This window comes from Mus musculus, chromosome 6, assembly GCF_000001635.26.
Source record: "Mus musculus strain C57BL/6J chromosome 6, GRCm38.p6 C57BL/6J".
NCBI lineage: Eukaryota > Metazoa > Chordata > Mammalia > Rodentia > Muridae > Mus > Mus musculus.
The window spans coordinates 116,072,407-116,094,194 of NC_000072.6; the positions used below are offsets into that span (position 1 = coordinate 116,072,407).

The window sequence follows — 21,788 nt, forward strand, 5'->3', positions numbered from 1 at the left end:
AGGTGTACATAATTCATAATTCAGGAAACCATTGTGTCACAGGAAAAGCTCTGAAAACAAGTAGCTCAGTGATAAGAATCCTTTTATTAAAAGAAGAACGTGAGAAATATTTCAAACTGGCTTTAACTCAAATTCCTATTTGTTATGCATGCCTGGCATCTTCACATTTAACCCAAGCCTTTCCCAATCCGTCAAGGCAAATGAAACTCTTTTGTTCACTGAAGGGAATGCTTATTTTCTGGTAACTTTTTACCCTGAAACACCCCAAACAACGTCTATTCGGCATGGAAACAGGCTCCCATACCCGAGTGTTGGATACTTTAGTATGATCCAATCATGACTTACATAGCCACACAAACCCCCTCGCACTCAGTCCGAATAGCTATGAGTGAAACAAACAGAAAACATAACAGGATTCTCTATTATCTCAAATTCACTGTCTAAAAATAGCACATGCCCTGGCTGAGCTTTGCTGTTGAGAAGTGCTAAGTTCTAGCAGCTCGGTCAGTTTCCTGTGTCCGCAACCAGCCCCCCACTTAAAGCTGTATAACTACAGTAATGAGGAGATTTATAAAGAGACAGATACACACACATATACAACATACGGTTTCCGAGGACAGTGACGGTTCCATGCTTGTAAGGAAGGAGGAAGAATATGCCGAGTAACCCCTGGGTTTCTCCCAGGTTTGAACATGCTGTACTGTGGCATGAGGTCAGCAGACTGACTCTAGCCCTGTGAGGCTGAATTCTACCCTGACAAAGCAGTATCACTGCAATATGAAGCAAGAGTACCCAGGGCATGTTGGCAGCTATACAGAATGGCTGTTCTAGAAAGTAATGGCAACTCCAAAACAAGAGCTCCATGCTGTCACATGAGATTATCTCCAGTCCAATTAAGCAATGACATAAAAAACACCTTCAACACCGATCATAAACAGCTCACACTAGTAAAAGATAGGAAAAAAGTTCTCTTTAAAAAGGAAGTGAGGAATCTGAAGAAGCCATTGATTCATTCAACTGATATCACAAACATCCTGAATCTGACTGGACAGGAGGTTGGAAGCCTCCTGTTTCTAGACCCTGTGACCTACCTGAGGAGTTTCAAACCCTCTCTGCCATTTTAATACAGAGCAGGTTGAACATTCAGAAAATATGCCTTTGGTAATGGGGACACACACATACACACACACACACACACACACACACACACACACACACACACACAGTGGGACTGAAGGTATGCCTAATAACTTCACTTTTCACATCTGCCCAACTTCACATATACCATTTCTTAGTTCACCAAAAATGTTATGTGAGTGTGTGGGTGAAGCTATGGCTTAGCTGGGAGAGTGCTCACCTAGAACTCACATGACTCTGGGATCAGTCCCAGCACAGTATAAATAGGCATAGCGGTGTAACCCTCTAATCCCAACGCTGGAGCGGAGGCAAGAGGATCAGAAATTCAAGGTCATCCCTTGGCTACATATGGAATTTTAGATCAGCCTCGTGTACATGAGAATGTCTCAAACAAAAAACTTATCTACTTTATTTTTGGTGAGTCTATGGAGACTATGAATACAGGGTTCCTCCTGGTTCCTCCTGGTTCCTTTCACAATCTTGCTATATCATGGGAAGTGTGGTGACAGCCCATTTCTTTTTGGACATTAGAAATTTATGCATACGTGTGTGTGTGTGTGTGTGTGTGTGTGTGTGTGTGTGTGTGTGTGTAGGTTAGAGGTCAATGTGTAGGTTAGAGGTCAATGACATTGGTTACCTTCCTCAAATGTTCTCCACCTTTTAGTGTCTTTCACCAAACTGGGAACTCACAGATTTAAGTTAGATTGGCTGACCAGCAAACACCAGGAATCCTTGTCTCTTCCCCCCTAGCACTGAGGTTACAAATGTGCCACTGCCCTGGTTTTTATATGGGTTCTGGACATCCTTGAGCTTGTTCTCGGGAAGGGTTTACAGACTGAGCCATGTCCTTAGCCCTGCATCTACCTTATTATTATTATGTTTTAAATACAGGGTCTTATCATGTAGCCCTGGTTATCCTGGAACTCACTATATAAACCAGGCTAGCCTTGAACTCACAGCAATTCACTCCATCTGCCTCTCAAATGTTGGGATTGAAGGGGTTCACTGCCATGTCTGGTTTTCTACCTAATTTTGACACGACTTATGATTTTTAAGGTCAATTTATCCCCTAATTTGTTTTACTTGAAGAATAGATTTTAAATCACTTTTAAAACTTTTAGTGTTGTGACCCATGACAGGCAGGGCCCATCTGGATGAACGTTTTACAGACATTCAAAGTAGCACATATTCTGTTGTTTCACACGTTCTAAAATCTAGTGCAGAGCAGATGCTCAGCTCTTCTGGATCTTTCTTTCCTTCCTGCCTACTGGGTTCTATAAATCACTAAGACCAGTCATCTGTGTTATTAATCTGTGGAATGATTGGCTTTCTTTCATAGTTCTACAGCTCTGGTATTGTTAAGACATTTGGTGTTAATGTCAGTGTTATCTTGGTCTTTTTCTTACTCCTTGTGAACTGGTGACTTTATTACTATTTCATATGTCTGTCCACTTTGTACTGTGTTCTAGATACTGAGATTACTGTTGTAAAAATCCAGGCAATGATAAGTACATATAAAGAATAACACTGTTATCTCAGTGGAGACAACCCAGCTGTCCTCAGTTTAGATTTTCCAGCCAGCCTTCTGTAGACTATGTTCCAACCTGAACTAAGTGTCAAAGTCTTTGCAATGTTAAGCAGATTTGCTCCACTTGTGCACCAAGCCCTATCACTAGTCTGGTACCTAGCCATGGTCTAAGCCACACTTTGCTTCTCAAAGCCTGTTTGGGGCCAAATTGTGCATGAATAGCATGAATGTGGGCACATAGGCAAGTTGAATGGTTAGTGAAAACATTTAAGGAGTTACTTTCCAACTCCCGTAAATGTACTCTCCTCACTACTTTCTGGGCAAATGGGGTCCTCCTTATCCAGTCAGAAGGTTGAGAACACCCTTCTCTCAGCCACATAATTTCTAAAGAGTGACTGTTTGGAGGCAAGCAGCTCAGTGGAGAAAGCAAACAGGGTTCATTTCAACCTCTTGGGACCCCTTTCCACTGATCAGAGAGAATGGTTTCCACCCCCAGATTCCTGCTATACTTCAGTCTATCGTTACTATAGAACTGTTTGAGTTTTTTAGCATGAGAGGAAAGAAACAGAAAAAAGAAAAACAAGGCCTTTCTGTGCTTTTTTCTGAGTATTATACTGCTTTTTCCATTTCCTTCAGTTTGAACTCAGGGCTTTTCTTGGGATTTTCTCTACTCACAGTGAGGTCCAATTATGGGTTGTGGAAAAATCTTGAAGATATGGAAGGACAATAAATAAAGTCCTAATTCTGTAAAAAATTACCCTCCCCCATCAAAGGTGGCCTGCCTACTAAGGACTAATAATCCCTCCACCACCTTGTAATTTCATCTCTCTCTCTCTCTCTCTCTCTCTCTCTCTCTCTCTCTCTCTCTCTCTCTCTCTCCCCTTCTCTCCCCTTCCCTTCCCACCCCTCCCCCTCTCAGACAGAGTCTTACTATGAAGTCCTGACTGTCCTCCACTTCATAGAGATCTGCATGCCTCTGTTTCCCAAGTGCTGGGATTAAAGGCGTGCGCCACCACTGCCCGGCTCATTAATTCTTTTAAAACTAGCGAATTTCAAGACTATAAGGCCATACTCCAGACAACAGGGAAAAGACACAGTCTCCACCTGTATTAGAATAAAACCAAGTATACTTCTTGTCTCATGTGCTTGTTAGCCTAGACTGGATTCTGAAGCATTATTTCTGTGAAAAGAAATTACCTTTACAGCATACCTTTCAGAGTTTTCAAATAGTTGTTTTATGGTAGGTGTTAGAGATTCTGTCTTTAAAAAAAAAAGGATTAAAGATGTGACTCAATGATGCTTACCTAGCAAACCATGAGTTCTATCCTAAGCAGTACAAAGACAATCAAAAGTGTGCAAAACCAAACAAAAATGTTGAGCATGACCCTTAATTCCAGCACTTAGGAGGTGGAGGTAAAGGCAGACAGATTTCTGAATGTGACCAAACACCAGTTTGGTCTACATAGTAAGTGGTAGGACAGTCAGGGCTACATAGTAAGATCCTGTTTAAAAAAACTAAACAGCCACAACAACAAAAACAAAACCAACCAACAAAACAAAAGACATACAATGCAATGATGTATAGAGCACTTGGTAAGCAGTGTGCTGTGGTTCCTGTGTTCATAGCATGTCCTGTTCTGTAGACCTAGCTTTTTGTTTTTAAATATACATCAGGCAGAATCTAGAAGACACTGTTACCATAGAAGGTAAGAGGAAATCCATTAGTGCAGTTCACCTTTGCTTGACTTCTAGGATAGGATGTGGAACTGACCCTGATAGACTGTGTTGGTTTTTGCTTATTTACAGGGGTTACATGGGCTAGGGGAAACCATGGTACTCTTGTGGAGATTAGAGCACAACTAGCAGGATTCTAATTTCTCCTTCCACCTTGAATTCAGATTGCCCATGACTGATGGCCTTTGATAACCTGATGAACCATCTGGTCCAGCCCACTCCATCCTTAAGCTGTTAACAAAATAAGAACAAATAACAAAAGAAAGAAAAATTTAAAAAGGAAAAAAAACTGCATAGAAAAAAAGCTTCTAAACTTAGCATATAAAGAAAATATTTTTAAACACCTGTAAAATGTTTACTTTCTTTTCTTTTCCTCTACACACACACACACACACACACACACACACACACACACACACACACACACACACACAGAGTTTCTACATAGTACTGGCTATCCTAGAGCTGACTATGTAGACCAGGCTGAATTTAGACTCTCCTGCCTCTGCCTCCAGAGTGCTGGGATTAAAGGTGGTGAGCCACCACTCTTAGCATGTATGTGGGTTTTAAGTGTTATTATCAAAGGATAAAAAAGTCTACAAAGTAAAATGACTCATAATAAGCTAAGGTTAGATTATTACTGAAGAAAAAAATTTCATGCATCCTAAGAACAAAACATTACAGAAATGTATAGTCCTTTAGTCAACGCACTTCATTCCCTGACTCACCTAGAGCAATGTTCAGTCAATCCTACCAGCTTCTTCATGTGATGTGTCCAATACAAGTATGATATTACAAAAACCAGAAACAACAACAAAACCCCTTTTACCTGCTATTTAATCATAACTTCTATGCTTATACCACTGTGCTACAATTGCATTCAGCTCAGCCACCTGCTGGAGGGGAAGACACAGCAAAGGGGTAACAAGACCTATCTTACATCCCAGCCTAAGCACTAGGGTAACAAGCCATATCTTATGTCCCAGCCTAAGCACAAGGCTGAACCACCTAGCCCTGTGACGGTCGGGCTCACAAGCTCACATTTCCTGAAATGTCAGCTATCAGCTGGGGTGGGGACAGAGCTGTCCTGGAGGCTGGGAAGCAGAGGGAAGCCTGTAGTTGAGCTCCTTCCTCCTTGCCTTTTATTTCATCTGGGCCTCAAGCGGAGATGAAATAAAAGGCACAGTAAGAGTGTGACACCCTCTGCCTTCCTCAATCCTTTAGCAACACTTGTAGACACACCTAGAGGTGTACTTTACTAATCTCCTGGGTGCTTCTCAATTTAAGTAATACATAGACAAATGTGTACTGATGAAAAAATCTTAGAAAACTGCCTCTAAAGATCAAGGAGTAGTACATAAAAGTAAATTCTACATCAAGCAAATACTGTAAAAAGCTTGGCCACTGTTATTAGGTGTTTGTTATGTTATTCTCTTTATTTTTATGCTTAAAATATTTATACCACAAGAAACAGAAAGGAAAACCTACACAGTTTATATGCCAGTTATGCTGCTCGCACCCAGTGGAGTGGCTCAGTACCTGTTTGGCATGTGCAAGGCCCTGGGTTGAATTCCCAGCAGAGCAAAAGCACATCAACAGCCCCAATATTCTGACCCTGCCTTAGTCAAGAATATGCACACATACTGCTAAACCTATGGATCTCGGTGCCCACAGCTCAAATGCTGGTGATCAGCCCCCCCCCCCATCTTGTCAAGTGACTTCTTAATCACCTTCAGAAACAGAATCAGTGCCCTTATGAAAGACTTCTTGCAACTCCCTTGTCTCTTCTACCACATGAGGATACAACAAGAAAGCACCATCCAAAAGGGAACAACAGGCCATCCACAAAAATTAATCTGCTTGTACCTTGATCTTGGACTCCAAAACTGAATCCCTGGGTATAAATTACACAGTCCAGAATATTTATAAATATAGACATGAGAGCTGAGGATGCAATCCAGTGATTGTTTGCCTAGCATGGTACATATACAAGACCTAGTACCACAAACAAAGAAAAAAACCAAAAACACACACGCAAAAGCAAAAAACCCTGGAGATTGGTGGTGGCACACACCTGTAATCCTAGCATTTGAAAGTCTGAGACCAGCCCCAGCTACATAGCAAGATTCTGTCTCCAAAAGCCAAGCAGTGATGACAGCTGAATAGAAATTGGTTTCATTGAACAGACTAAAAACATCTATATGAGATGTGTGGTCTCAGTGACCAATGACAACAGTCCACTGTTTCAAAGGCTTGGAGCCAATTAGTATATGTCTCATACTATTCAGGGCAGGAGAAAAAACTGATAATCTTCAGGCCTTCATTTTTTTTCTTTAGAGCCAGGAGTTTTGACCTTCACAGTTGGTTCCTTAATTCTAAAGCTGTGTTTCAAAAAGTACATCTCTGCTCATGTATTTCAGGACTAGAAATCCTGACTCAGCTTTTGTATATTATATAATTTTGTTGCATGTTATTTTTTAATTCTGTTGTAATAACTGGTGAATTATTAATTCACATCTTACTTTATTTCCAAAAAATGATTTTAAGATAAGTTACAAAGTTTATGTGTGATGGTACCACAGGCTAGTAGCTACAACACTTGGTAGGTGGAAAGGTCATTACACATCTGAGGTTAGCCTGGATTACAAAGACTCTTTTTCTTTTCTTTTTTTTGAGACAGGGTTTCTCTGTGTAGCCCTAGCTGTCCTGGAGCTCACTCTGTAGACCAGGCTGGCCTCGAACTCAGAAATTCACCTGCCTCTGCCTCCCAAGTGCTGGGATCAAAGGAGTGTGCTCCCACTACCTGGTGAAAGGCTCTTTCAAACAAAACAAAAACAAGTTTATGTGCATTTAAAAGCTCAGTAAGAAATATGATTCAAGAACAAAATATAAAGGGGAATAAGAAGAAAGGTAGGGGTTGGGGATTTATCTTAGTGGTAGAGTGCTTGCAGCGCAAGGCCCTAAGTTTTGTCCTCAGCTCTGTGGGGGTATATGGGGGGGGGGGGTTGAAGGAGAGAAGAAAGATAATTGAACTACAGACTGATATAAACTAAAGTAAACACATTTGAGCGCTTTGGATTTTTTTTCTGGCAACACCAGTTCTCACTCTAATTTTTTGTTAGCTGTTAAAAAAAAGTGTTAGCGAATTCATCAGGAACTTAAATGAAGCAAGGAATATATATGTAGATAAATATATAAGAAAAATTAACAATGATTTTATGAAAGGTAGGAAGGCATCCTTCATGCGTCATTCTTATTTATGTCTATAAAGTAAAGCAAGGGCTTGCTGTACAATCAGGGTTCAGTGGCTAGATTCTTATATTTTTCGTTGTGAGCCTAGTGTTTAACGGCTGAGCCATCCCTCCAGCCCCAGTAGCTAGAATCTTATATTCAATACAGGAACCAGCCAAAGCTTGCAGCTTTTTGGTAATCTTCCTTGATACTGGGAAACAGTCTAAGTGACAGACAGCTCATATACCTCTTTGCATACTGGTTTCAAATGTCAGAGTTTAATCTGGGTTTTTAACAGAAGATGGTCAACACAAAGTTGAATTCATTGGGGGCACCAGGAAGGAATTATGTAGTAACAGCTAAGGAATCACCCCCACCTCTCCACATTTTAGTTTCCCATCACATAACAGGCCCATTGCTGTGTTGATGAGCTATTCAAAGAAAAGATTTAGAAAACCATTCTGCAATTTCAGATACCTTGATCCTAAACACTACTTAAACAGGAGTGGGACCTCAGATAAAGAATTATTTACATGCAAATGTACACAAAATGAGCAATTATTTGCTTTGTCTCAACTAATGCCTTTTTAAGATCAAATGTCGTGTGTGTGTGTGTGTGTGTGTGTGTGTGTGTGTGTGTGTGTGTGTGTATGTATGTATGCATACTCAGTCCTGCTACTTCTGGGAAGCTGAGTAGAATAAAAGTAAAAGCAAAGTCCGTGATTTCCAAACTTCTTTACTTGGTCTTCACGTGATTCAAATGCCTCACGTTGACAACAAGCTCAATTATATACCAGTTACCTTTCCTACTCCATTCTTTTATCTCAGATCTACTCTTTTAGTCCATTCATGGAACGTTTCATGAAGAAACTGAAAGGTGATCAGAATTAGTGTTCAAAGTCCTGGGCATCTCTGTGCCAGTGAACATGTCAGTATCTCTGAGAGGTAAACTTCATCAAAGAGCAGCAGTTCCGCCACCTAATAACTTCAAGTCAGCAGCAGTGGATGCAGTACAGCGACAAAGCTTAACCTTTGCACTTGGTGTCAAAAGAGAAACAGCACAGGACAGATGAAGGAATAAAAGTGGATATGGTCTTTCTTTAAGAACTCTTTTTCTGGTGTATCTGTTTAGTTTATATTCCCAGACAATGTTGCCCAGCTCCCAGGAGCTCTCAACTATTGGAAGAAGTAGTATGCAATGATCATTAACATAGTTTATTCCAAGTACCCACGAGTATTTAAGTTTTGTGTTAAATAAAAATCAAGAATGTTGGTTTAGTAGTAAAGCATTTGCCTAGTATGAATGAGGTCCTAGGTTAGATTCCCAACACCAAAACCTTAAAAGCAGGAATGCTGAAAAAATTTACTTTCCGACTACAGTGACTGCTCAAAGATCAGAGCTTCATTACAAAGTACTAAAAAGATGCTTAGAGAACTAACCACAGGAAGGTTGAGAAAGGCTTAAATGAGTTTGACCATCAATCAGGTCTGTCTTAGCTTCTTGGTTAGCTGAGATGTGAGGAAGCAGCTGCCAAATGCTTGTACTGCCAGGGAACCAGCCACCCACTGACATGACCCATCATGACAAATTGCAAGTACTCAAATCAAACAAAAGGTGACAATAGTCTACTCCTGCCACACGGCACATAACAAGAAGCACTATTCTTCCAACCAATTTCTGGTGACCCAGAATTAGGCAAGCAAAACAAAACACAAAACAAAACACAAAAACAACAAAACTCTAAAGAAGTTCAGAAAACAAAACTTCAGAAAACAGAAAAATCAAGCAACACCTGAAAAATGACTATAGAGAAAAAGAAAAAGCTTTTCTGAGCTGGAAGAGTTAGTTTTGTAAAGACATAGAAAGTGATGAGGTTACCAAGAAACAGCAAAGACAAATCTGTCACACCCTCATTCATGGAATCTCTCTGTTCTTGTGTGTAACATACTGGTCTACAATCTTAACTTAATTTTAACTTATTCAAGATTCTGCATCTGTGAGATATTACTGATGCCTATTAAAGTGACTTTACATCCTCATATCAGGATATAAGGAAATGAGACACAAAAATTTTAAAATAACTCTGACATATTGAAAGATACAGAATTTTGGTACAGAATGATACTTACTACATAGACAAAAATAAATGTTCAATTTAAATAGGAGACTTCTAAGAAATGACCTCTTCATATTTCAAAGCCAAGTCTGTCGTCCCCCAAGCTTTGCTCCTCAGCTTTCAGTACTTACCTCTTCTGCCCACTGTGACTTCATCACCTCACTGATCCTGCCTTTCCTTTGACTTAAAGAAATGCAGAGTTTCCAGAAAGGCAACTGGATAAGCTCTATGTGACTGTGCTTCCAAGCTCAGCTCTTCTGGGCCTCACAGATTAATCACATAGGGCACCTTTGATCTTGTGAACACAGGGCACTGCTCCACCTTACCACTGAGATCACCAACCTTAGAATTCACCACCCTTTTGGAAAGGTACCTTAAGCTCTTAGATATCTAATAATCTTAATCTTTCATCCTATTCCTCCCAGAATCTATTATCTTTCCAGCTACAGTCATGCTGGCAATAAAGACATCAGGCAGAACTGGATTAGTACTGTATTTCTACTCCACATGTACAACTTTCAGAACAGTTAATCACAGGTTTCTTTATAAGGATCCTGCATCCCTTGAAGAACAGAGACACATATACTATCAGCTCGTGTTATCACCAGTACATTTAACAGAGTCAGCCTTCAGTATTCAAGGAGGACCAGAGGCTATATCCATTTTCCCTGAACTTCAAAATCTGCAAATGTTTAAGTCCCTTATATAAAATAGTGTAGAAAGCAAGGGAAGATAGATCAATCTAGAGCTTGTCATGTAGGCATACCATTTCCCAGTGCCTAACATAAAATGTTGACTTAAAGTTAAAAACAAGTACTATTATTACCATAACCACCAAAAGAATTGTGACCACTTATATGCTAAGCTCTTAAGGCCAAACCGGCTTTGAACTTTCTGTCCTCCTATCTCAGTCTCCTGGGTGCTGGGATTCCAGGCATGTGCCATCCCACATCCACATTTATTGGCTTCATTTTTGAAGATGAAAAAAATTAAGACTTAGAGAGAGTGACTTAGACTTACTTGCTCAACTTTAACATGCTATTTAACTGCTTTTCATACTCCCCTACTGTGGCCTATCTCAGCTGATTAACCAATTCCCAAGGAAGATGCTTCATCTTAACTTATATATCCTACTGGAGGGGTAACTGCCCTACTTTCATTGTTATCAGAACCACACCGTGACAACAGCTCAACACAACTGGATTATTTCACCACTGTAATGTTCACGTGGTACCTTTTGCATCTACACATCCAAGGCCACTGTGATCTTCAAAGCCCAACTGCCACAGCCCTTAGGAAGTCTCTGAGTTAGTTCCCTTTGTGGAAATTCTCTTCTTCTCTTTTTTTTATTTTTGAAATAAGGTCTGACTATGTACTCCTGGCTGGCCTAGAACTTATTAGGCCATGTTGGCCTATAGCTCAGAGAAATCCATCTGCCTCTTCTGGGTTTAAAGGCATGTGCCACCATACCTGGCCTCCTCTTTTTAAGTGAATAACAAAATACCTACTACTGGGAGACAGAGATTCTTGATAGGAACTGAGTCTCTCATAAGAGTCACCTCTTGGTGCTAGAGAGATGGCTATTTTTGTTCCTGCACTTCAACATGCACACACCCCTACCTCTACAGTTATATAATAATAATAATAATAATAATAATAATAATAATAATAGTAATAGTAGTAGTAATATTCACCTTAAAAATAGTTTACCTCTCTATTATATGTAGCAGATCAGGGATGCATGCATATTATAGTTGGCATATAAAATTGTTTAACCTGTCTATAAAATACTCTTTTCTGACAAGAAAAAACCATCTCGGGCTAGGAAAGTGACTCTGAGGCAGTGCGCTTACCTAGTGCATGCCTAGTTCTTGTTTGCCTCCTACCTAACACCACATTTAAAGAAAATCTTCACTCATATCTCTAAAAACAAATAATTAAACGTGGTTGAGAGGCATTTGTGGGTTCAGTTCATAACCTTTAAGATCATCATGTAACACCCATACCCTCCTGTCTATCTTATAATTTGAGATAAAAAAGAAAACCTCTCATATAAAATCAAAGCCTTCCTTTGCATTTTGATAGTTTCATTTGCCAAGCTGCACATGTTTTCCAAAGGCATGATTCTTAATGAAACTGTCCACAGTGAAAGGACTCTTAAACTCCAAAGACATCAAAGAATAAGGATTTTAAAATAATTTTAAAAAGTCATTATTCAAGTTTTCTGGGTCTGGTGGTACAAACCAGTAATTTCAGCACTCAGGACACAGAGGCAAAATGATCATGAATTCAAGGTCCACTCCAACTAGAGTGAGGCTAGCATGCTTTACATGGAATCTTATTTCAAAAACCAAAAACCAACTTAACAATAGCAGCAGCAGCAATAATAGTATTAACAATAAACTCCAAAACAAAAATCCAAGTTTTTACACAGATTCATTTTCACTAATACTATTCCATGTACCATATTAGGCACAAAATGAATGTTTACATGTTGTAAGACGTAGGAGCCCTACATCTTCATCCTGTATTTTTAATAATACTGTGAGGTCTAACAGCTTTGCTAAGTCAAAGGAACACATGGAACCAGTGACAAAGAGGATGGCTTGTCACAGAGTTTTTAGAACATCAAGTAGTTTTAAGTTGAAAGAACACATTTATCTTTACAATTTTCTACAGAAAATAGACGTGAGTGTGCAATAACAACACACATCTCCATATAGAGTTCTATGGGTTAGGGGTGTAGTTTCATATAAGTCCCTGGATTCTACTCCATGGGTTTTATATACAGTGAACACAATTGTCCTAACAGGCCTAGGTCATGATTAGCACCAAAATCCTCAACTCAAAGATAAAGCTTTGAGGACAAGAAATGTGCTTAGGATAACAGGTGACAGGAGACAAAGAAGGAATTCAAAATCTAGGTTTTTCATTGTAGAAAGCCCATTTTGCTAAAATTTTAGAGCACAGCAAGAATTATTACTCACAGAAAGTAAAATTCACATTTCAGAAAGTGAAACAACTTTATCTCTATGATGTAACAAAGAGAATGCAATTTCTCAGAAAATAGTACATGTTATGTGTTGAATGACATGAAGATTCCATGTGTCCATCCAATATAATAGATTTTCTGATTTAAGAGCACAAAATCCAGACAAACACAACAGAAGAGTATGTTCTTACAGCTTTCCACATGTATTCATGTTTGGAAACTCACTCTTCTCTTTGGCTTGTATGAAGAGATTACAAAGCACCTCGCCGTCATATCCATCACCCACTCGGCAGGCTCTCTTTCAAGTCCATAGTCAGAAGACTGGGGGGCAGTGCCTCAGCATAGATAGCCCTGAAGCTCAACCTCTGCTAAAAGCAGCTCTGACTTCTTTAGTCTAGTTGTTTCTACAAGAACCCTGTGCTCAGAGCAAATGCCGATGGGAAATGTGCTCATCTACAGCTGTGGTGTGCAGTCCCCTAGGGTAACGTTGCCAGACACTTTGGATCCTCAGGGTTTTAGCCCTCCACCCATATCCCTGCCTCAGCTGAGAGATAGAAAAAAAGGTATCCTGGAGAAGATTCAATAGATATGTAGTCTTAAAACTTATTTTTGAAAATATGTAGACTCCTGTGCAACATGAAGTATTAGCAATCCTGATCTAAAACTAGTTTCTGTTAATGCACTCAACAGTGGGTCAAGTCATATTTATACATTGCTTCAACTTGTAAACTTGTGTAAAAGGTGCTTTCCCATAAAGATGTCAGGAAGAGAAAAAAAGGGGTCAATATTAAGTGTAGAAATAATTACCTTATCATTGTTTTTAGGATTAGAAGAAGTTACACTAGTTTAATTCTCATATTTATTTACTGTGTATGTGTGTATGCAAACATTGCATGAATAGAGGTCAGAGGATAATTTGTGGGAGTCTGTTCTATCCTTCCACTACTTGAATTCCAGAAATCAAACTCAGGTTGAACTTGGTGGCAAGCACCTGTACTCACTGAGCCATCTCACTGGCCCCAGTTTTTTAGTTCTCTGTACTTTGATTCCTTTGAATTCTTTTCCAGTGTGGAGAGCAAGGTTCAGTTCTGGTCAATATTACCTCATCGGCAACCCATACAGGCCCATAGCAGGCTCTGGGTTGGAGCAAACTGGAACAAGAAACAACTGCTACCTTTCAGGGCTACTGTTGGTTTTGTGAACTTGGGCTAGTGTTTTAATCTGAGTTTCTGTCTTAGCAGTACAAAGGGATCCTATTTACTCTAATTTACTGCTGTGAGAATATATCAATAGATCAGTGTAATTTTTAAGGCATATACTAATAAATTGCTAATTCTCCATATAATTGAAGATTAAATTTTTACATTTACATGCCCCCATTAATATAGACTATAAAGATTTCTAAAAATAAATTCAAGTCCTTTTAGTAACCAATATAAAAAATACATTTCAACATTTTGAAGGTGATCATATTCTGAAAAGGAGATAGCAACAACAACAATGACAATAATTCAACCCATTCTTGCTCCAGGAACAAATGGACATACATATACATTTATGTATAAGCCCAGAATAGACCTGGATTCAAGGCTGAGGTTCCTTAAGTAACCTTTTGCTTTGGCTCTCATGAAGACCAGAATCAGAACTGCAGTCTAATCTTATCAAACATAACCCGATAGAGTTCAGATCTAAGTTCTTATTTGTTCTGTAAAACCTTACTCATTCACTGAAGAAATTTGTCTGTAAAAGACCTATTCAAAAGTTGTCTTATATAGTTATCATTTTGATATTTAATTAAAAAACTCTTCCTTCAGCTTCTATGATTGCCTTATAAACCATGTTTCTTTCAAAAGCTTAATAACACTTGACAGCTCTTTTAAGGAGCATATACATAATATCTGGTTTGTCTATAAATAAATCCCTTCATTTAAAGCTATCTTTTACACTACACTCATAATTTAAAGTGCTGGGGTTAAAGATGTTCACTACTACATCTACCCTATTGTTATGCCAGTTTGATTCTGAAGTGGTATACAGGATAATATGGAAAAGGAATGTCTAATATGGAGCATGACTTCTATGATATATTCCCTTAAAGTGGGACAACCTCTTTGTTTTTAGACAAATGGATGTTCTAGAAACACATATGTGTACTCAGACAGAAGTCCAGGTATACGGACAGAATGAATCCTGCCAGGGACAGACACATTCTTTCCTGTAAAAATTCCAATACTCTGAGGACCTGCTGGGTTTTGTTTTAATATTGCAGATTTTTAAATGGTAAGTTCATTTTTGTCAAAAGAGTACTCTTTTAGCAGACATAAACACTGCATCATCGTGAATTTTTATAGAAAATGTATTTTTTTTCTGTACAGTTTCACTGGCCTGTATCAGGAATACTTTCTTTGATATGCCACTGTCATAGAGTGCTTTTATCCTCTAAATCAAAGAATGTTTTGTTCGGCTCAAAATCTGTGTGTATTTTTTTGCATCATACTGTCCATTTTTAAGGAGCTATCCTATGGAAACAGACGTAAATATTTCAGTTTCGCATCAGAAAAACAACTCTGAAAGGGTGTTGTCTTTTCTATTTCCAACATTCATGTTGGAGTTCTAAGATGTTAGGCTTCCTATCCTGAGGAATGAGGAGCCTCAGCAGCCCCCGTGTCAGGGAGTCTACCTGCTTTTACATGTGAGAAGGACAGAAAACTTATTTAAGTTATGGATAATCTGGACTTTCATAAATTTAGAAAGAAGCGAATGCTTCCACTATGTAAGAATATCCTTAAACTTGGTTTCCAAAACCAGCATCCCTGTTACCCAGATATCAGTAGTAAAGCTAGGCCAATTCTCTTGATACCACTGGAGCAGGAACAGTGAATGACTTCAATAACAGAATGCACTGTTCTCTCTGCAGGAACCCTGAGACTCTACCTTTTCCTTTCTTACTTGGATCTGGGTCAAACCTATCACTCATTATATATTAGTTAACCCATATTTATAGCACACAATGGTTGATAATTTATTAAATATATCCCTACACAAGATTTCTCAAGTCACCCAAACCGAATAATCATTCATCACCAAAATCAACGTAAGATTTGAAGCATAAATGTTTACTATTGTTATATCTCCCTCCTCTTCTACCGCCGCCTCTTCCTCCTCCTTTTCTTCTTCCTCCCCCTCTTTTCTCCTCCTCCTCCTTTTTGGTTTTTCGAGACAGGGTTTCTCTGTGTGGCCTTGGTTGTCCTGGAACACACTTTGTAGACCAGGCTAGCCTATAACTCAGAGATCTGCCTACCTCTGTCTACTGAGTGATGGGACTAAAGGCATGCACCACCACTGCCTGGCTTATTGTTATATCTTAATGAGTTATTCCTTTATTAATATATAGTATTCCATTAATCTCTTATAATTAATTTAAAGTTTTATTTTGATAGGAGAGCTATGGATGCTTATTTATATTTTCTATTTGCTTCCATTTGCTTAATTTCTATTTTTTGACACTAAATTTTTGGGTATTTTTGCTAAGTGTTTCTTGGTGACAACATATAGTTGCTTCTTGTTTTATAATAAAGTTCATTAGTCTATACTATTTTAGTGCTGAGTTGAGGTCGTTTATATTTATATTTAAGATTATAAAAGGACTTCACTATTTTCTATAAATTTGCTAGGTGATGTTCTATGTTGTTGGGTTACAGTTTTGTTTTTTTTCCCTTCTCCAGTATTAGTTTTGAGGGTCTGATGAGCTATTGCATTGAACACAGCTGTCTTATTCCCAAGTTTGTTTGTTTATGTTTCTCTAGTTTATTTGTTGCTTTCATGGGGCACATACTCTTATACATTCACACGAAGAAGGCTATCTTTGTTCTTTCCTGTAAAATATTCCATTAAGAGCCTTTTTGTAGTGCTGGCTTGCTTGTTATAAATTGTCTTAATTTGTGTTTGTCTTAATATACCTTCATTTCTCCATAAACTCTGAAAAATAAGCTTTGCAGGGTACAACATTTACAGTTGTTTTGTTTTTTAATGTTCAGAGCTTGAAATAGTTCATTCCATTTTTTAATGGTTGCTGATAAAAAGTCTTGGGTAATTCTTATATTTCTGCCATTGTTGTTGTTTTGTTCTTGCTTTTTATTTTTTACACCCTGACTATAATATGTTGTGGAGAGTTTCTTCTTTAGCCATGCCTATTTGGAGTTCTGTAATGCTTCTTGTATTTGAACACCTACTTCTTTTTGTAAATTTGGAGACATTGGGCATGATGACACATATCTATAATTCTATGCCAGCACTTGGGAAGCTAAGGCAGGAGGATTTAGATCAACAGTTCTTAACCTGGGTGTCACATATCAGAGATCCTGTACATCAGACAGTCATATTATGACTCATAACAGGAGCAAAACTGCAGTTTTGAAGTAGCAACTAAATAGTGTATGGTTGAGAGTCACCACAATATGAAGAACTGTATGAAATGGTTGCAACATTAAGGAAGGTTGAGAAGCACTCATCTAGATGATTATCAAAGATGGTTTCCCTTGGTCTGTGACAATACAGTGAATGTTTTCATATGGTAATAAGGGAAGACCTTTGCATTTCCTCACAATGATGGCACTACTCAGAAGCTGCCAGCAAAGAATGACAGCTTTTGTCAAAGAGAATTAAAACTATTGTGGTAGGCATGATACATTATTTAAAATGAAATTAGAGTTACACAGACAATGACAGTAAGCTCTTCAGACATTCCCAAATTTTCAAACCCTCTGGCTGGCTTGGGTTACTTTTGATGAAAATAACTGTTTAAAAATAAAAATGGAAGAAAGAAAAATAATAGGGATTGAGAGATAGTTTCACATTTAAAAGTACTTGGTCGCTCTTCCAGACATCCTGAGTTTAAGTCCTAGCACTCACATATGATAAAATATGGTGATAGAATCCACATGGTGGATTCAAGTCCCAGGGAATCCAATTTCCCCTTCTGGCCTCCTTAAGTATGTGTGTATGTGGTGTGCACATATACATTCAGGCAAAACACTTATACATATAAAATAATAAAATAAATCTTAATAAAGAAAGAAAGACTGGGCAGAAGAGTGTTTCTAATGTTGGTATTTTCCAGCATATTGCCTGTTTTGACAAATAACATTTTTAGATGTCAGGAAGGAGCAGATTGTAATTATTGTAATTTCCAACACATATAACTTTTAGAAAATTTGACTCTATTCCCTTTGTTTTTTCTTTTAAAATAAATGATGTCTAAATATATATGATAAATAAAATACTTATTTCTTATAATGATAGTTAGCAATACAGACGGGGGTATCCTTTAGCTAACTCAATATAAGAAAACAGATGGTAGGCTGGAGAGATGGCTCAGTGGTTAAAAGCACTGACTACTCTTCCAGAGGTCCTGAGTTCAAGTCCGAGCAACCACAAGGTGGCTCATAACTATCTGTAATGGGATCCAATACCCTCTTCTGGTGTGTCTGAACATAGTATATGTCAGTATATATATTCATATACATAAATAAATAGATTTTAAAAAATTTATTTATTATATGTAAGTACACTGTAGCTGTCTTCAGACACACCAGAAGAGGGAGTCAGATCTCATTACGGATGGTTGTGAGCCACCATGTGGTTGCTGGGATTTGAACTCAGGATCTTCGGAAGAGCAGTCAGTGCTCTTAACTGCTGAGCCATCTCTCCAGCTCCAAGAGCAGCCAGTCTTAACCGATGAACAATCTCACCAGTCGTAGAAAATTTCTTAAACGTAAAAAAACAATACTTTCTTCTCAGCAGCTCATGGATCCTTCTCCAAAACTGACCATAAGTCTTTCACAAAGCAAGCCTCAAGAGATAAAAAGAAAAATGAAATAAACCTTGTATCTTATCAGACCACCATGGATTAAAGCTAGACTTCAACAAAAACAGAAATACCAGAAAGCCTACACACTCATGGAAATTGAACAACTCTCTACTCAGTGATCTCTGGGTCGGGGAAGAAACAAAGAGAAACTGAAGACTTTGTAGAATTCAATGAAAATGGAGGCATAACATACCCAGATTTATGAGACACAAGGAAAGCAGTGCTAAGAGGAACGTTCATAGCACTAAGTGCCTTCATAAAGAAATTACAAAGTTCTCATACCAGCAATTTAAAAGTATACCTGAAAGTTCTAGGGGGAAGAAAAAAGAAGGGGAAGGAGGAAGAGGAAGGAAGAAGGAGGAGGAAGGAGAAGAAAGGAGAAAGGACACGAGGTGGGAGAAGGGAGAAGGAGCAGCAGGAGCAGGAGCAGGAGCAAGCACAGCAGAGAGGAGGAGAAGGCAGAAAATAATCAAAATCTGGGCTGAAATCAGTTAAGAAAAAAAACCAAACAACAACAAACAACAAACAACAACAAAAAAACAACCCCCCCACAAAACAAAGAATCAACAAAGTCAAGAGCCAATTCTTTGAGAAAATCAACAAGATAAACTTGTAGCCAAACTAAAAGACAGAGAGGCAGTATCCAAATAAACAAAATCAGCAATGAAAAAGGAGACATAACAACTGACACTGGGGAAATTCAAAGAATCATTAGGTCTTACCTCAAATGCCTGTACTCTATAAAATTGGAAAATCTTAATGAAATGGACAATTTTCTAGACAGATAACATTTACCAAAATTAAATCAAGATCAGGTAAACTATTTAAACAGTCCTATAACTCCTAAGGAAAGAGAATCAGTCATTAAAAGTCTCCTAACCAAAAAAAGCCCAGAACCAGATGGTATTAGTGCAGAATTCTACCAGACTTTCAAAGATGAGCTAATACCAACACTCCTGAAACTATTCCACAAAATAGAAATAGAAGGAACACTAACAAACTCATTCTATGAGGCCACAGTCACCCTGACACCTAAGCCACACAACAAAAGACTGAATTGAACTCCGGACCTTTAACCGATGAGCCGTCTCTCCAGCCCAGAGGACAACTACCAGAAGTCAGTTTTCTCCTTCCATTGAGGGTTCTGGGAATCAAGGCCTGGGTTACACAGCAAGCATTTTTAACTGCTGAGCCAACATTCATAGTTTGGGGAGAGGCGGTGTCTACATTTTTTTTCTTACAGATTTTTTACTTTATGTGTGTGTGCTTCCTGTGTGTATAGCTATCTTCAGGAACGATCACAGAGCAATCCTATCCCTTTGTTACAGGAGGTTGTGAGATGCGTAATGTGGGTGCGAGAGATGGAACCTGTGTCCTCTCTAAGAGCAGCGAATTTTCTTATCCCCTGAACCATGTTCTCAAGCCCTGACAATCAGCTTTAACTGTGCATACGCTTAGGCATGAGGACTTTAATAGGCCCATGAGTTTTTTTATAAACAAGTTTGGTGAGAAATGCTTAATAAGACACGACTTAAGCAACTAGATCTGGGTATTTGTTTTCACTCAGATTCAGTTTGTTGTTTCCCTTTCTTATTGTCCTCTGCCCTGAGAAACTTACACCATTTACTCTTTATCTGTTTCAAAAACAATTTGAGAACTTTCGAGAAAAACATGGGTCTGTGTTGAGACTGTATACTACAGTTCCAAATGAAATTAATATATCCCATAAGAGAAAATAAGAGTAGGCTATAACCTGGTTATTTACTTGTGTAAAGCTTTTCTCTTCTTGCATTCTCAGTAGCTGGGTTATGTATCCACTAACAAAGGGTTTAATTATGTAAGCTTTAAGGTCTTTCCACCTCTGTCTTTCTCTTGAATTCTTTTGTAACAGGCATAAAGAGTATGAAGATAAAGTTTGTCAGCAGGACTGGAAGACAGCTTGCATTTACTTGGAACCTACAAACTGACAACCTTAGTAACAGAGAAGGTAAGGGTTTTGAACACACTGCACATACCAGGCCAGGAGAAAGCTCAGGAATGCACTGCAGTAATACAGTCAGCTCCTCTCTTCTCTGCCCACTTTGCTCACCTAAAGCAACAGGTTTTCAATTTCATTGTCCATGTTTTCATGCTGACATCTGAAGGCAACAGAAATTTGTGTGTTTTACTCAGTCAGGAGGAAAAAAAAAGCAAGACTAAGTTTTGGGGCTGGCAAGATGACTCAGCGGGTAAGAGCACTGTTTGCTCTTCCGAAGGTCCTAAGTTCAAATCCCAGCAACCACCTGCAATGAAATCAGATGCCCTCTTCTTGTGCATCTGAAAACAGCTACAGTGTACTTATTTAGAAATAATAAATACATCTTTGGGCTAGAGCTAGCATGGACTGAGCGAGCAGGGCTGACCGGAGCGAGCAGAGGTCCTAAATTCAATTCCCAACAACCATCTGAACAGCTATAGTGTACTCATATACATTAAATAAATAAATCTTTTTTAAAAAGTAAGTTTTCACTTCTCATTTTACTTCAAAAATACTTTAATGATGATGATGATGATAACTACTTTTGAGGAAGGCAAGGGTTGCAGATTTAAATATTGAGAGAGTTTGCCTAGAGAGCACAAGGACCTGAATTCAGTCTACAGCTTCAAACAAACAAACAGCCCCCCACTCCCAACAAAGCCTTTGTAAATGCTCTTTCTTATTAGTCCTTGGGTGAAAAGCAATTAACATCATTCTGCTGCTCTTCAGCAATGAAGCAGTAACTGTCATGGCTCTGTGTGTTACAACTCTAGGCCTCTACTGGTCATGTGTGTTATAAATGCAAATGGTCTTCCACACAATGCATTTTTGGCCAAAAAAAATTATTTTCCATTTCCTGGTTTGTTTTTTATTTGGCATGGTCTCACTCTGTCCCTTAACTGGCTTAGAACTCATGGTAATCCTCCTGGCTCTGATTTCCAAGGGCTGGGATCACAGGTATGAGCTACCATAGCTGGCCAAAATGTAACTTATATTTCCTATGTGTCATTAAAGGAAAACCCACATTATCCTTGTTAAGCAAATAGATCTTCTAAGGATGTGTACTTTATGTCAACTTGACATAAACTAAAGCCATCTGAGAGGAGAAAACCTCAATTAAGAAAATGCCTCCATGACATTGGACTGTAGGCAAGTCTGTAAGA

At 38.6% G+C, this 21,788-nt stretch overlaps 1 protein-coding gene across 10 annotated transcripts in view; it reads right to left on the minus strand.

Annotated features, from left to right (window-relative positions):
- The window catches only part of Tmcc1 (transmembrane and coiled coil domains 1), a 174,911-nt gene that overhangs the window by 53,796 nt on the left and 99,327 nt on the right, over positions 1–21,788 (minus strand). Inside the window, exon 2 of one of the 10 annotated variants that reach the window (XM_017321657.2) lies at positions 20,624–20,746. The exons of 7 other annotated variants lie outside the window; for them this stretch is intronic. Coding sequence is in view for 2 of the 3 variants with exons in the window: in XM_006506311.4 (XP_006506374.1) it covers positions 606–632 (27 nt within the window). In the remaining variant the exon portion in view is untranslated. Of the gene's footprint in view, positions 1–605; positions 9,745–9,878; positions 11,069–20,623; positions 20,747–21,788 lie in introns of those variants that run through there. 2 more of the 10 variants (XM_006506312.3, XM_006506311.4) reach the window with 2 other exon arrangements.